Source organism: Corvus hawaiiensis, chromosome 26, assembly GCF_020740725.1.
Source record: "Corvus hawaiiensis isolate bCorHaw1 chromosome 26, bCorHaw1.pri.cur, whole genome shotgun sequence".
NCBI classification, from domain to species: domain Eukaryota; kingdom Metazoa; phylum Chordata; class Aves; order Passeriformes; family Corvidae; genus Corvus; species Corvus hawaiiensis.
In genome coordinates, this window is record NC_063238.1 from 25,004,195 (window position 1) to 25,019,929 (window position 15,735).

The 15,735-nt window shown below is 34.4% G+C and overlaps 1 protein-coding gene across 49 annotated transcripts in view; it reads left to right on the forward strand.

The window, feature by feature from the left end:
* Positions 1–15,735, forward strand: part of RIMS2 (regulating synaptic membrane exocytosis 2) — a 456,084-nt gene that overhangs the window by 258,304 nt on the left and 182,045 nt on the right. For 30 of the 49 annotated variants that reach the window (XM_048329133.1, XM_048329166.1, XM_048329135.1 and 27 more), the window contains 3 exons: positions 2,163–2,293; positions 5,002–5,173; positions 5,725–5,878. In XM_048329133.1, coding sequence (XP_048185090.1) covers positions 2,163–2,293; positions 5,002–5,173; positions 5,725–5,878 — 457 coding nt within the window. Of the gene's footprint in view, positions 1–2,162; positions 2,294–5,001; positions 5,174–5,724; positions 5,879–13,738; positions 13,766–15,735 lie in introns of all 49 variants that reach the window. The other 19 variants (XM_048329132.1, XM_048329128.1, XM_048329129.1 and 16 more) reach the window with 1 other exon arrangement.

Consider the following 15,735-nt stretch of genomic DNA (forward strand, 5'->3'; position numbering starts at 1 on the left):
GTGCTGTGTATTGGAGTGCTAGCAGTGTGAATACAGGAGAGAGAAAGCTTTCTGGTCTTAATTCTGACTCCTGACTTCTCCTGTAACAAGACAAATTAAAGGGAATTACAGGGAAAATATGCCCAGTATGTACAAGTTTTTCCAATTATCTTTTTCAGAACATCAAGAGAAAAGTAGAAGGTATAAGTCCATGCAAATTTTGAGCTCTTTTTCCAAGCTATGGTTGTTAAAGCATCTCAAGGAAGTGGTGTCAGATGATTTCAGTTTCTGCTTAAGTAATTTTCTAAATATTTTGACTGAAGTTTTCATGTAAAAATTCAATCTGAAACAAATATAGTGAAGAAATATTTAGCTCGAATATGAACACATAATTCTGGTTGTTTTTTTGGTGTCTAGATGATTTCATGTTCATCAGTCACAGTTTGTGATAGTGTCTGTATCACAAATATATTGCATTCTCCTTAAGCAAGCATAATTTCCCCAAAAAAGCAAATGAAGAAGATTTTCTTCTGTGCTATTCCCCTTGGGTTGTGGGATTAGCAAAGTCTGTGTTTTGCTTGAGGAGTCCCAAGAAAGCCTGTGGGTGGATACATGTAGTGTCAAAGAGCATTTAAGTTGACTTGCACTTCAGAGGTCATTAAAGCTGTACTGTTGGTACAAAGCTTTCTGCTTTTGATCCGTAGCTGGATGGAGCTAGATAGAAGTCCAGATAATTCTCGGTGTAGGAAAAGTACTGTGAAAGCCCCTGGCTTGCAAGAATATAGGAACAGCATCTAAAATTCACACACAGATGAGTAGCCACAGAGCTCTTTAACTATTAGTACCAGAAACCTATAAATTCTGTAGCAGGGCCAATGACAGGATAATAGAGGACAAGTATCCCATTTTTAATATCCATTCAAACATTTGGTTGGTGGCTACAGGAATTGCCAGATCTGAAGCAGTGGAGAAGGAGGAAGTACAGTGCCACCAATAATTGAGTTGGCATGTCTTAGTGTAATCTCACTTAGTGAAGTATTAGGAATGGCAGAGACCTAAATCAGCCTCTTCTTTATGGGTTAAAAGTATTGAGAATTACATCAGGACCTTTCTTTAAGAGACTGAAATGTTGAAGATAAGGAGCTATGATGGCAGATGAAACCCTGTCTCTGAAATTATGTGAGATGGTTTCTGCAGAAAGTGCACCTTCTCCTGTTTATGTCTCCCTTAGCTAGGGTATATTCATGCCTAAGGGTGTATTGCCTGGTGTGCAGGCTGGGCATTATCCTCTCTGATTCCCTTGAGTTCAGGCAGGGTCACTGTTTTCTTTAAATGTCCTAGCTTGTCCTGTCTCAGGCAAAGTCCTCATGAGGAGAGCCTCTTCAGTAATCTGTAGTTAGTGATATTGCAGTGCTACCACCATGTAATGGCTCCCTGGCTATTTGGAAGGCTTTGTTTTGTCCTAACTGCCCCATTTCCCCCTTCTGCAGTGACTGCTCTGAAGTAGGTATATCCCTTTCTTGGCTGATGTGTTTGCAGTCATAGAATTCAAACTGAAACAGCTAAATAGCAGCTTGTAATGACTGTAGTGGAAAAGGATAGCAAATAAAGCCTTAGACTGGTTACTAATAATTCTAAAAATTAATAATAGTGGTTTTTACCTTGTTACTGAGTTGGACTATGAAGAGGGTGGGACTACTGAGCCTTGCTTTCTGGAGGGCTTATATGATTTCAGAATAAGTGTATATATGTTGAAAAACATATAGAGATATGAAATATTTATGGGTTTATCCTATAGTCTCTTTTGCACAACAGGAGATGAAAAATTAATTAATTCATTGTGCATAAACTCCTCAGAAATGTATGAGTACCATACATTAGTAATGCAAGCAATACACTACAAGGGAGAATAATCCTAACCAGAGCACCATGTGAAAAACAATTAGTGTGAAGTAAGGTACTTACTGTACAGGGTTTTAAAAAAAGAGTAACTCCTGGTACATACTGAAGCTATTACAATATTAACTTACTTTTATTCTTTGTTATAAATTCAAAGTAGAATATAAGATTTTCTGTTTAAGTAACCAATATAAATAGAAGCTTATGAGCAAAATTGTTTTTAAGGATTAATATACTACTTCATTGTAGAAATGAGTTCACTAATTAATATTTTCTCCCTACAGATAAAACTGTGGTATGACAAGGTTGGTCATCAGTTAATAGTGACCATACTGGGAGCAAAGGATCTTCCTTCAAGGGAAGATGGGAGGCCAAGGAATCCTTATGTTAAAATTTATTTTCTTCCAGACCGAAGGTAGGGAGAATGCAAAGCAAGGAATATTTGAATTAGTCTGATACTCAGGTGACATGCACAGCTGAGTTTATCAGTCGTACTTATATGGAAAAAAGCTTAAAGTTGTGGGTTCTTGTGTTGAACATGCTATGTAACAGCAAGATGTCTTTGAACACTAAGCACAAACTTGCTTTCCCTGGTTGTACTATAAAATACTGAATAGAAAAGGAAAGGTAAACATATGTCTTTGCATGGGGATCTGTTATTTGCAAAGAATGTTGTTAGTGTTTTATAGTGCCTTTATTTCCTATGGCAGTTATTCTTCTCTAGAGCAAATAACATGCTACAGAGCTGAGTTCATAAATTTCTGGACTGATGAGTCCAGCAGTTTGGTTTGCCCTATCTTTATACAATAAAGCAGTAACAACAGGTTTGGCATCTGAAACCCACAGATTTCTTATCACAGTATAAGTGAGTTAAGGCTGAAGCAGTCTCAATTGAAATTTCCCATTTGCACTTTGAAAACTTCCCCTAAAGCACAGAACTCATATTAATCTGGATGGTGCACTTAGGGAAAATGAAACTGTACTAGTACCCCTATTCTGGAACAGCTTCTTCACTTTTTAGTCCATGATTTTCTGCATTTTAATTTAGGTGTTGGGAAGAACAGCAAAAGAGATAATGTGTTATCCAATTGATTTTTTAAATTGATATTTCCTCAGATTGTGTCAGTAGGGGAGCATGTTTAGCGCTATTTTATAATGTACCAACCAAATAATTCAAAGCTTTAATGTCACTCAAAATAACAAATAGATCAGTGGATTGCTGAATCCGTAGAATAGATTTAACTCGTATTTTTACTTCCTTTGCTTTTCCTAATAGCTTAACTGGGAAGATGTTAACTATCTCCAGTACCATTTGACTTCAGCAGAAAATAAAGCTATTTAGTGTTTTGGAACACATTGCTTTTCCACTTTCATTGTATACCATATGTTGACATGAAGATTTTCTGCAACTACCTAATTTGCCGTGTCATTGATGATTAAAAGGTTTTGGATAGATTTTCTTGGGCTCACCAGTATTTGAACTGTTGATTTAGATCTCTGGTTTATTCAAACTGCTGTAGTGTGTTTGTAGCTGGTGAAGCTGTGCTAAACTGAGAATCAGGTTGGCTTAAATTATCTTGCCTGCTTTTTCGAGATTAATAAGAAATTAAAAGTCTAATGAAACTGTCTGTGTTCACAATGTTTTTACAATGTAAATTGTGATAACTAAAAAATACATTGACATTGAATTTTATTAATCTATAATGTTTTTTCTCATTTATGGGAAGTATTCAGAACTTTTTCTTTAGTTGTTTTATGTGTTTATGATCAGCAATTTGTCTTATAGAATCGTGGGGTTTTTTCTGATGTGGAAATTAATTTTCATTTCCTTAGATTTAAGAGCTAAGTAAGCAACAGTATATTTCTTGTGTAGTAGAAGGAAACACGCTAGAGGTAAAATACACTTAAGTAAGTCGAGCATTTGATTAGAAAAAGATGCTGAATTCTCTTTGGTTACAGAAATTTAATTGAAAAATGTTGTACAATGTAACTTACTTCAGTTCACAAGGGTAAACAAACCTGTGGTATTCTAGAAATTATTTTTTTAAACAATGTATCTAAAAATATTATTAGGTAATATTTTGATCCATCTTCCAAGTAACAGTTCAGAAATACAATGACGTTATTACAGTTGCAAGTATTAACGAATGGACTGTATCTGCATTGCCTATTAAAAAATCCTCATAAATTAGTATGGCAGCTGCATTATGCAGCAATCAGCAGGTTTAAAATAAGCATTGTTATGAGGCTCTTGTCAGTATTCTCAGTAGGAGAAGTGTGGGTGTTTTCCAGCAAAAATTGTTTCAATCATAAAATATTAATTCTTTCAAATAGAAATATTCTGCAAAATACATTCCTTTCGATAACACCCTGGAGCCAGACCCGAGGCTGCCAGGGTAACCTTGCATGGAGACCTCACCTTGTAGTGGAGGTCCACCTTCAACCTGGGTGGTTCATTGGAGTGACCAAAGGATTTGGGAAGCTTTTGAGAACACTGTTTTTCCAGTGTTGCTGGAAAAGAACATGTAACTCATTTTTGGGGCTCCTGGTTTCCCAGGTGGATATGGAGCCCTTAGTCAGGAAAACCCTGCACTGCCCCAAGCTCCCTGACCATTCCTTCATGTGGGCCAGCTTCTCCTTCCTGCTCTGCAGTTGGAGTCAGCTGCTGTAGGACTGGAAGCTTGAGAACCAGGTGGCTCATTTTTTTAAAATGCAGGTGTTTGCTATGCTCAGTGTTGTCTGTAGAGATGTTCTACTGTCAGACTGTGCCTTGTGGAAATCCCATCTATGGAAGTACATTTTGCTTTATAAAATGCTGTTTCCAAAATAAAAGAAAATACACCCAAAATCATATTAGAACATTTCTGGTTTTTGGGGAACATCTTAAAATTGGAATTGGCACATAAATTTGAAATCACCTAACCTTGGCTTTTAATATGGACGTATGAATTATCCTCAATATAGGTGCTGACCTTTATAATAAAGGAAAATTCCTGATTTAGATTGTAGTACCCATGGTCCTGCAAACTGAACTCCTGATTTAAGATTTCCTATTTTCCATTACATACTTAATGCAGTATTATGGTGTTTTGAACATATTTAATATTTAACTGTTTTTTTCAGTGATAAAAATAAAAGAAGAACAAAAACAGTAAAGAAAACACTGGAACCTAAGTGGAATCAGACATTTATTTATTCTCCAGTTCATCGGAGAGAGTTTAGAGAACGAATGTTAGAAATCACTCTTTGGGACCAAGCACGAGTTCGAGAGGAAGAAAGTGAATTTTTAGGAGAGGTATACAAGTATTGGTAGTTACTATAGAAATACAGTTGCTCACGTAATCATGTATAGATACAGTATTTTTGAAAAAAATTACTAACTATGCAAAGCAAAACTGTTTTTAATGGTTTTATTTTTTCTTTCACTTGTAGTAAACAAATAGTGATCTTGCACATACCACATAATCCTGATATGAGATTCTTTCTGTGTTTTTTCTCTTTTAGTAACAGCATGAATGTGGTTTCTCAATTCTAATTGTTCATTAAAATCCATATTATCCATAGCTGTATTTTACCAAAACTTTGGAATGTTGCTCATTAATTTGAGATATTTGAATGCTGTAAAGGTTCTCATAAGGTAATAAAGGTTTTGTGAAAGATTTTTTGGTATATTTAGTATTGTAAAAGGCACAGGAGATTCTCTCATATTAAAGCAAGGTTTTTATATCACTTCAGACGAAGTCCTTAGCAGTAAGGGAATAATAGAATAAAATTTATGAATACATCTATTTAAAAATATTCTATCACATAATGCTTTCCTATTTTTAACCATTCTTTCTTTTTTAGATTCTTATTGAGTTAGAGACAGCATTACTAGATGATGAACCTCACTGGTACAAACTTCAAACACATGATGTCTCTTCATTGCCACTTCCCCATCCCTCACCGTATTTGCCACGCAGACAACTCCATGGCGAGAGTCCCACACGGAGGTTACAAAGTAGGTCATTAGTTCTGCACTCTGTGTGTAGTCCATTTCAATTAATGCATAATAAAATATATTAAATTCTTGCAAATGGAAAGCTGACGGAGCTTTTATATTAATTTGTAGCTGTTATGAGTTAGGTCATTTGTGATTATTGTGAGAGTCTGACATGCTAGAAATGGTGTCAACCACTGTGTATTGCACTGTTTTTTTCTTATGAGACAACTCAGTTCAGGTCTTCAGCTTGAGTAAATTATCTTGGTTTTTTGCAATGTGCTCTTTTTATCATGAAGACCTATCTTTTATATTATGTTCATAATTTCATTGTTTAAGCAAAAGTGAATGTGCAGGACCTCTCTCTTTAGCTCATACTTCTTAAAGGAACCTGTATATAACATCATAGGTAGATAAATTAATACCATGGCCTGTTGCCTTGCTTTGATACTATTTTACGTGCTTAGATTCACAAATGGAGTTTCTCTACAAATTCTACTTTGTAGAGTTTGTTATTCCCAATCCATAGTAGTTTGATGTTATTAGTAGATATTTTGAAAATACAGTGTATCAAACATGGTAATAAAAATAGATACATAAGAATAAGACAGTAAGGGGGGAAAATCTGGTTTTTTAATACTTCATGGTTTCTCTAGTTTAACTGTTCAGTGCTGCCAGAAAGCTCTTCTTCACTGAATAAACATTATAAAATACCAGTTGGCAGTTATATTAAAAAACCCAACCAAATCAACCAACCAAATTAATAAACCCCCAGAACCCAAAAGGCCCACCACCACTACCACAAAAAAAACAACAAAACAAAACCAAAACCCCAAAACTAGCAAAAAAACCCCCAAACAAAACAAAGGAACTTCAACAACCCAAACCCAATTTCTAAGATTTACTTGGAGTTTCTTTGAGTCGTTTGATGTGAGTGTGTGTGCATACGTTTCACACAAACTCACAGAAATCTGTGTGTAGTCATGCAAACAAGCTTGGATATTTCATATGTTCTATGTAGAGTCTTTATTAAATAACCCATTGTATACAAGCGATTCAAGTGGTTGATCTGTTTGTCTTCTGTGCACTTGATGGTGAGAAGGATTAAAATGCTCCATATCATAATATTCTGAGATAGACACACTGTCAGAGACTTACACTGCATAGCCTTGAAGTTGTAAGATTATACTTGTCCAAAGAAGGAGGAAAGAAGTGATAGTTAGAAAGTAAGGAGTTCTATTGCAATTCAATCATCTTCAGTCTTCTCATATGCCATGACTGTTATTTAAGTGAAGTTTTTAAATTATTTTTCTTATATGGTTTACTCCATCTTATAACACATTTTAAGAAGTTAAAATTCCATGTACAACTATTTTTACAGACCAGCTGGACTCTTTGTATGTGAAGTTAGTGAAATTCTGGTTTTCAGGAAATATTCAGTCCTGCTACCAAAGCCTGTTTGTCTATCAGAATTTCTGACTGTGCAATAAATAACTGCCATTAGGAATGAATTAATGCTTTTTTTTTTTTAACATATTTTAGTGATGTTTGAGTAAAGATCTGTTGAATGATATTGACTGAAAATTTGAAAGACATTCAGGGTTTTTTATATAGTAATAGCACTATGTACTAATGAGTAATAAAAAAGTAACTAGTAAATACTAATACAAATAATGTGTTCAGCTGAACAATTTTATATGCTTGTCTGTAAATATAGAGGAAAGGACTTAGCATAACTTCTTGTTTGGTGAAATACTAAGATTTGGTATAGAAGTCCTGCTTTTCAATGAGGATGGTTTAGCCTGACTTTTCCCAGAGCACTAGTTTTTCAGCCTCAGGCTCTAAAATCTTCAATCAAATAAGCAGTTTCAGGTGTTCACTATTATTGCTGAAGAATGTGCATATTCCTACACTTAATTGCCCTATTTCCATTTGTACGGAAATAGGAATCCCATAAAGAAGGATTTTCTTTAGTGGTCTAGGAATATATTCATGTCTTGAATCCTTGTGGTATCATAAATAATTTTCAGTTTAATCAGGTAGTTTTAAATGTACAGAACAGGGTCTCCTGGAATTAAAATCCGTACTTTTTAGAGTCTGAGAAGGTATGCAATTGGAAATTTAGCATCTGTTACGAGTTCAGCTATGGCAGCAGAATCCATTTAGCAATGAAAAAATACAGTTTTTCTTTTATTGCTGTCACACCTCTGAAATGGAAATAAAAGTAGTTCTTGGTGTCCAAAGAGGTCATGCAATATCCTACTGAGAGATCCAGTACTCAATTGGACAAGGCTGTAAACGATGAGGTGTAAGTTGGCCAAGCCTGAAACAGGCATTGCACCAGATGGCCTCCAAAAAAGCTCTTCCCAGTCTAAATGTCATCACCAAGGGACCGGTGAAGGGCAGACAGCACGTCTAAAGATTGTTTGCCTTCACTAAGTAAAATATTTATACTGTATTAATAACATATAGAAGTCTGGGGGTTTTACTTTTTTTTTTTGAGGTTTCAAAAGAGTATGAAGTCAAACTTAGTATGCTAGTTTCTTGTGTCTGAAGATGTTTTTGTATCTTTCAATAACGTTCTTGTATATGATGAAACAGAAGATGTTATCCAGTGGCACATTATGACGACGTGAAAAAAGTCTCTAGAATGAAGACAAGGCATGTCTAGCAAGTTTTTCTGTGTTTTTTGAAGCACTTCTTAGAACATGTCAATACAGACAACTGTCAGTACAGTACAGGCTGTTATAAAGCAGGCTGATTTCAATTTTTGGGGCTGTAAAATCTGAGCAGTTCAGTTCTCCTACCTTTTGTTCATTTCTGTGATGCCTCTATGTATAGAATTAGTGAGTACAATATGAAGGACTTTATTGAATACCCCCAAAAATTGTTAGTGTGAGCAATGACAGGAGAGATATTTTGAATTATAAGGTTGGTTGTTGTTTGTGTAAATACTCATTACACATCTAAGCTTTTTTATCTTTATGATTGCCAAGTAGTGATAAACACATATATTTGAAGACAAATGTTACTCTCTAAAGGTAGTTTAAAAGAACCACCTACACTTACCAATTCTATTCTCTTTTTAATATCACTGGATTGCAGTGTTCCTGAAGAAGAGCAGACTGTCAGCCCTGAAGAGTGAAGTTGTATTTACAGATTGCCAGTAGCAAAGTGCAAGCTTCCCACAGAGCCCCATATGCCATTTTTTTAGGAACCAGCTTTCAGAGACCGTAGCTTAGTTTCTACATATATTTATCTCTCAATATCTTTGAGTGGGCAGTGTGTTGTGGTACAGACTGATCTAAGTCAGCTGTCCACCTTCACTTTCCCAGTCCTCTGATCCATACATTCCATTAACTTCCTAGTGATAAAGAATCACTGCCATACTTTCTCTTTTGTGTTTTCTGACAGACATCTACTTAGAAACTGGAACTAATATAGAACATAGGATTATGACTTACTAGCTCTTTCAGCTAATTATATTTCAGATTTTCATAACCTGATCCAAAGAGTATATTTTAAGGTTTTTCTAATGTGAAATGCGGGGTAACAAGTAGGCCTATTTTACTTATTGTGCTCAGCTTTTGAAATGAATTTTTAAAATTGCTTCGTTTTCTCTAACATTTACCATAAAATCAGCCATGCACCAAGAATTCCAGAAAACATTAACTAGAATTACAGCCAAACTGAAGTTCTTCTAATATTGCCTCTGAAAAAAGATTGTAACCAGAAAATTAAAAATAGTTTTAGAGAATATTTAGGAATTCCCTAAATATTCAGGGAATATATTTGACCTATTGTTGGTTGGTTATTTTTCCATCTCACATTAGCTAAGTATCTTATTAGGGCATACATAAAAAACTGAATGTGCTTTGGATGCTGTGTTCTTAGCTGTTAGGATCACTGGTGTGGAAGTTATTGTTAGTATTTCTATTGTTGAGAACTGATACAGAAATCAAGCAAGGTTTATACCACGAGATTGCATATCAAAAATTACTTCATATCCATGAGCCCAGAGTATGGAGATAGAAATAAAATTGGCTATGAGGCATTCTTATTCCATCTTTTACAGTTATATCTGTGTAATGTGAGCATTTGTGCAGTGTGAGCTGGTATTGTTGAACTGAGAAAGAAGATGGGGTTATTGTTTATTTTGGAGAACAACAATTTTTTTAGTTTTATGTTGACACTGAATTTGTTTTAGAAGTAGGTTTTGTTTCACTCCAAGTGTTTTAAGACTTTCCCAATTAGCTAGGATTGAAAAGCAACTGACACTAGTTTTCTAGATCAGATTCTCAGCTTTAAAAATAAGCTGTCTAAATTACTGCTCTGCAGCCCACAGAGAGTGCAATGTACAGTGTAGGTAACAGCTACAAACGAGAAGAAATGTGAATATAACAGTAAACCCAGACGTTTTCAGGCCTCTTGTTGCAGCATAGGTCTGTACAGCAGCTGAAGGAGAGTTTTCAAATACCATGAGAATTCACAATATGGTATGAAAACCAAAAGTTTTATATTTCGGGCATCCTCAGTAAGGGAAAAGTAATTCATCTATGGGAGATAAACTCTGCGGAGAACAAGATCAAAAATATTTTAGAAATTACAGTGTTTGAAAATCAACATGTAGAAGTCCAAAATGGTGTATTTTTTTCAGATCTGAAGACCAGAAAAATCAATCAAAATGAAAATAAATGTAAATAATCAGACTTTGAAGTACTTTTCTTGTAAAGGGAATTTGACTTTCATTACTTTTAGAATTAAATTCATCAATGACTCCATTCACTGAGTTTCATGATTCTCCAGGCACATAAAAAATCTGGAGGGAGAGAAATTACAGTAATGAGTATTTAAACTCTGGGGATAAAATTTGAGTATAGTTATGCTCTAAAAAATCTGCATATAGTGTGCAGAAAGCTATATATAAAATTTGTTTTTCAAATTTTATTCATTTTTTTGGATGGGAATTAAGAAAATCTATAATGCATCAACAAAGTGTTTTGGGTAGCATGAAAAGTCTTGTCATCTTTTCAGCTTTGTACTTCGTACATTTTTCCATCAGACTCTATTTTCTGGGGCAACGATGAGACCTTAACATGATAAAAATTTTTAAATCTGACTAGAAAAAAAAAATTAAAAAATAAAGAATCTGATTCTTATTAATTTTTGAAAAGCATTTCTAGATGGACTTCTCACTGCTGGGTGATGAGAACTTTTTTTTTGAATGTTCATCAGATCAAGGAGGAATGTCATAACTGTTAATTTAATCCCTCTATTCCATTACTTAAATGGTAAAGTTGTCAAGTCTATATTGTAGAACACCAAGATATACATTTCATAGTACCGAAATCATTAATATTTAACAATAATTAATTACAAATGTATCTGAATCTTTAACCTGTGAAATATGAGCCCCTGTGAAATGATGGCAAATCTTCTGCTGCTGAAAGTTATTTACTTCCTTGGAGCTCTGTAGAGGCTCATTTTACTGCAGGATCAGGATCTTGCTGTCTCAGCAATTTCCTTTTAGTTTGTTGTGAGTGTGGTAAGTCAGCACGATAATTTTCAATGGATGTCACTGAACCTTACTTGAGGAAATTATAATAATGCTCTTCACGAGTAGGTAAGTGAATTGTACTTAATGGAAACATGCATCAGTGACTTTTTTCCAAATTATAATATGGAGCATTTTATGGTCAGTGTCACAGGCCATGATTAATTTATTATAAGAATTTTACCCTAGAGAGCAAGAATGACAGTTATTTTTCTCTTTCATGCTTCTTCCTTAGTTTTTCTCTTTCTTTTAATGGAGCACAGGCCTTGGGCATGTTATCTTTGTTTGCATGCATTGATATTTTGTTCACAGAATATGGACATATATATACCAGTATTGTATTTATTGTACACCTATTATTTATTTATTATATTTCATTGTACATCTATGGTTTATTAAATACTTTAATTAAAAGGTATTTAACATGATACAGGGATGTCTAAAAAGGCCTTAAACTATCAAAATATTTTTCTTTTTCTAAAAGAAAACTCATTTAGGATAAATGAAAGAAACTAATATAGGATATTTATTTATTAAATTGTAATTAAACTACAAAAATACTTAAAAACCTATTTGAAGCTGTTTAAGGGAATTACATAGTTTCTCTGGTTACTTACTTGATACAATCATGTTATTATATTGCTCTTCTGTTGTGTAATGAAGTTTTCAGATGGTTTTATTACTGTTCTGACTTCTTCCTTTCTGTGCATATAGAAACCAACATTGCTTTCTTAGTCCTCAATCCCATTATAATCTCACTAGTTTTATATTCTTGTGCTCTTCAAGAAGCTCTACCCTTTTAAAGATCTATTCAGCAGTTAAATTCAGAAACCCCATAGTTTTTAACTATATGAATAATTTCTAGACTGTGTTAATTGATTTTTTTTGTGGGCATTTGGCATGCTTCCACCTTCGATGTTTGGGTAACATCTGATGTTGTCAGGATAAACTAGGAAAAGTCTCTAAACTCCATTTTTCATAATTTTGTAGGCAAATAGTTGTCATTTTTAAATGAAATTCATAACCAGAAAAGATTACTACTAAGGAATACAAATATTAGAGAAATTACACAATAAATCACATCTAAAAGGTTGTAAATGATGCTGAAAAAACCCCCTATCATTCACTTTGAAATTATATTGCCTAATGGAATTCTGGGTCTGGGATATAAAAATGTGTTACATATATCAAGAAACCAAAGTTGAAAATACAGAGAGTTAGAAATCTTAAGTAGTAGATGATTTAGTGATATGATCCACATATTAAAATAGTTTTTACCTGGATGTCAGAAAAAATGTGACTTGCCAGAAGGTACTTAGTCATCCAGTGAATCCATTAACAGCACCATTTGGGAAGAAATTGAAATTTTAATTTTTTCTCTAACAGTGTCATATCATATAATCTGAGGTGCATCATTTACTTACAGACTGTCATTCTTTTCTATTTAATATGATGTCTGTGAGCTTTTCAACTATAAAGAATAAAAATATTCATAAAATCTTGCTTATGACAAGGTATTATTAATGTTATTCTGGCTTCCTGGCTTCTTTGTATTATGACATCTTACGGAAATAATATTTTCAAAATCTGCAAATGCCATTAACTTTTCATGTTTCCAGAATTGTCCAGATATTCACATGCTATTATTTTGTTCAGTTTAGAAAAATTGGTATGATTGTATGGAAAGCTAAAATACATAAACCAGTCAGACTTAAGGAATGCAAACAATAATTCAGGTATTGCAAGTATTTAATCATTGAGCTCATATTAGGATTCTTGAATTTGCTGGTAACAGTGTGTAGTTAAGATTCTCATGTATGTACATATTTACCAAATCAAGACCTAGCTGGAGGGAGAACACTGAATGACATATCACTTCTGAGTCTGTTAAATTTAAAGTAGGATTCAAAAGTACATCTTGGGAAAGTTCTGCTAATGCTGCAGTGTCAACAGAAGCGTGCAATATTTTTAAGGGTAGCAGCTCATGTTGTATGCCTAGTTAAATATACATTTTGCCCTAAAAAGTTAAACACTTATAATAAAAGTGTGCAGCTGTATTTCAGAATTGGAAATTACTGAAATTGCACTTCTGGATCTCTGTGGCTATTGTGTATAAATGTTGATCCAGAAGTGATTGGCATTTTTGTGGTTTAATTTCTCTTAGCTGCTTGAGTTTTCTTATTTTGAAGGAGTGTGGCCCACAGTATCAAATTCTTCCATCTGTGGCAGCAATTATAGCAAAGTTTAAGGTTCTAATCATCCCTGTTACATGTGTTGATTCATGTATTTTTCCCTGACACTACTTCATTTCAATATTTGTTTTCCAGATAAAGGCTTATATTCATATAATTCAGGTAAATTTTCAGCATGCCAGAAATGCTTTTTGCTTCCATATACGTGCAAAATTTAATTTGATATTTTATTGGTGTGCTTTTGCTACCTATTGTGCAGATGCTAAATTGCATAACAGTTCTTTGGCTTTTCTTGTCTGCTTTTCAGTAATAAGTCTTTGGTTGGCTTTCTTTCTCTGTTCTTGACATCTCAATGCTGATATTGGAGCAATATTGTAACACCATACTTGCTTTGCTTGCCTTTATTTTAGGTAGAGCTATGTTAGGAAAACAGTAGTGAGCTTTATTAACTATACTACGAAAATGCTATTTTGCTTAAACTGTATTAAAAGGAATACTATTATATTACAGCTGTTTGAGAACTAGTGTAAGTATGGTTAGAATACAGACATGGGGTAAGTGAAGTACTGGCAAAATCAGTATTTACACTGATATACATTTTTACAGTTTCTTGATTTAAATCCCCCATTACAAATCCAGCTATATCTGATAAATTTGTCTTAATTAAGTATAAGTAAACTAATAACATACAGTTTTTACAAACTTAAATTTTGTAGAGCATTTCATTTGGGACTTTCTGCAGTTTCTGCAGTTTTAATTATTGGAATCTCTTTGAGAATTGGTTCAACTAATGATCTTTTAGTTACGTTTAAAAAATGAAACACGCGTTGTTATGGAAATAGATCCATACCACGATAGAGTAGAGCTTTCTTGAGAGTAGTACTAATAAAATCCAGTTTCCATTGCATCTCATGTCAGTCTCCCGTATTTCTTCTACTCCCGTCACTCCTGAAATAATCCCACATTCTTCTCATGTTTTATGATATCGTTGCATGGGGAGAGACCAAGTTTGGTGTGGCATCTCTGGACTTGCACACATGTGGATTAGACACAAATTTTAGCTTCATAAAGTTTCTTTTTGATTAAGGACTTCCATGTTGTATCTCTCTCTTCTATCTCTCTCTTCTATCCTATTCTAACCATTTTCAAAGATCTGTAGGAACTTAATAGAATTTGATATTTATACTCCTCTGTCAGTGTAGGTGAAATTGGTTGAAAACCTCTAAAATCCCGCTATTATGTGGAGGATGATAAAGTGACAGATTGACGTGGAGACAGCAGGACTGCATGAGAAATTAGCTCACACTAAGAACCCTCGGGCACAGGCTGGATGAATATCAGAGAGCAAATTCTTCAAACAGTTGTTATGAGACTGTTTTGGGGTTGCTTATATGTCAGCTTTGAACATAGAAGAAATACAGGCAATGCTAAGTGACTTTAAGTGGTTGTGAAGGCCTTCTGTGAGCTCCAGGGAAGGAACTACAAGCATGCTTCACTACCCTTTGTTCCCCCAAGGAGTCCACAAAACCTTGTAAAAGCTTCCTGCATTGTAAGAGACAGGACTGGAAGCTTGGTCTCCTTTCTTTTTCTTTTTTTTTTCTCCACAAGTAAAGCACAGAATTCCTGAGCCATAAATTTGGCACTTCCTTCTGTATTTAGGCTGACTCACACTAATTTTATTTCTCATTCTATCCCCTGTACTAGTTCATTTTGATAACTCTGTTGGTTGGTCATATGGGCTTTAGTAGAGCTGTGAACCTCTGTGTTAGTCTTCTCTTGAGGTCCATCAGAAATTTCTGTGGAGAATATATGAAGCACAGACGATGAAGATGAAAATGGAAATGTTTTTATACTAAAAAACTACTGTATTATAAATTCCTTTTCTGCCTAATAGAAAGTAGAAATGCAAATAGTAAAAAATTAAATAGAAAGTACTTGCTAAATGGAACTCGAAAATAATGGTCCTAACGGTTTTTAAATGATGGGGTTTTTCCCCAGCCCTGCAATGGAAGCTACATGGCAAGTGCTGTGAACTTCCAGCTCTGCTGTGTACATGTTCTCTCAGAGTTGCTGTGCTGGCTGCTCAGTGTTGTGCTGAGCAGCACTTCAGGGAAGGAGCAGAGACGTGTGGA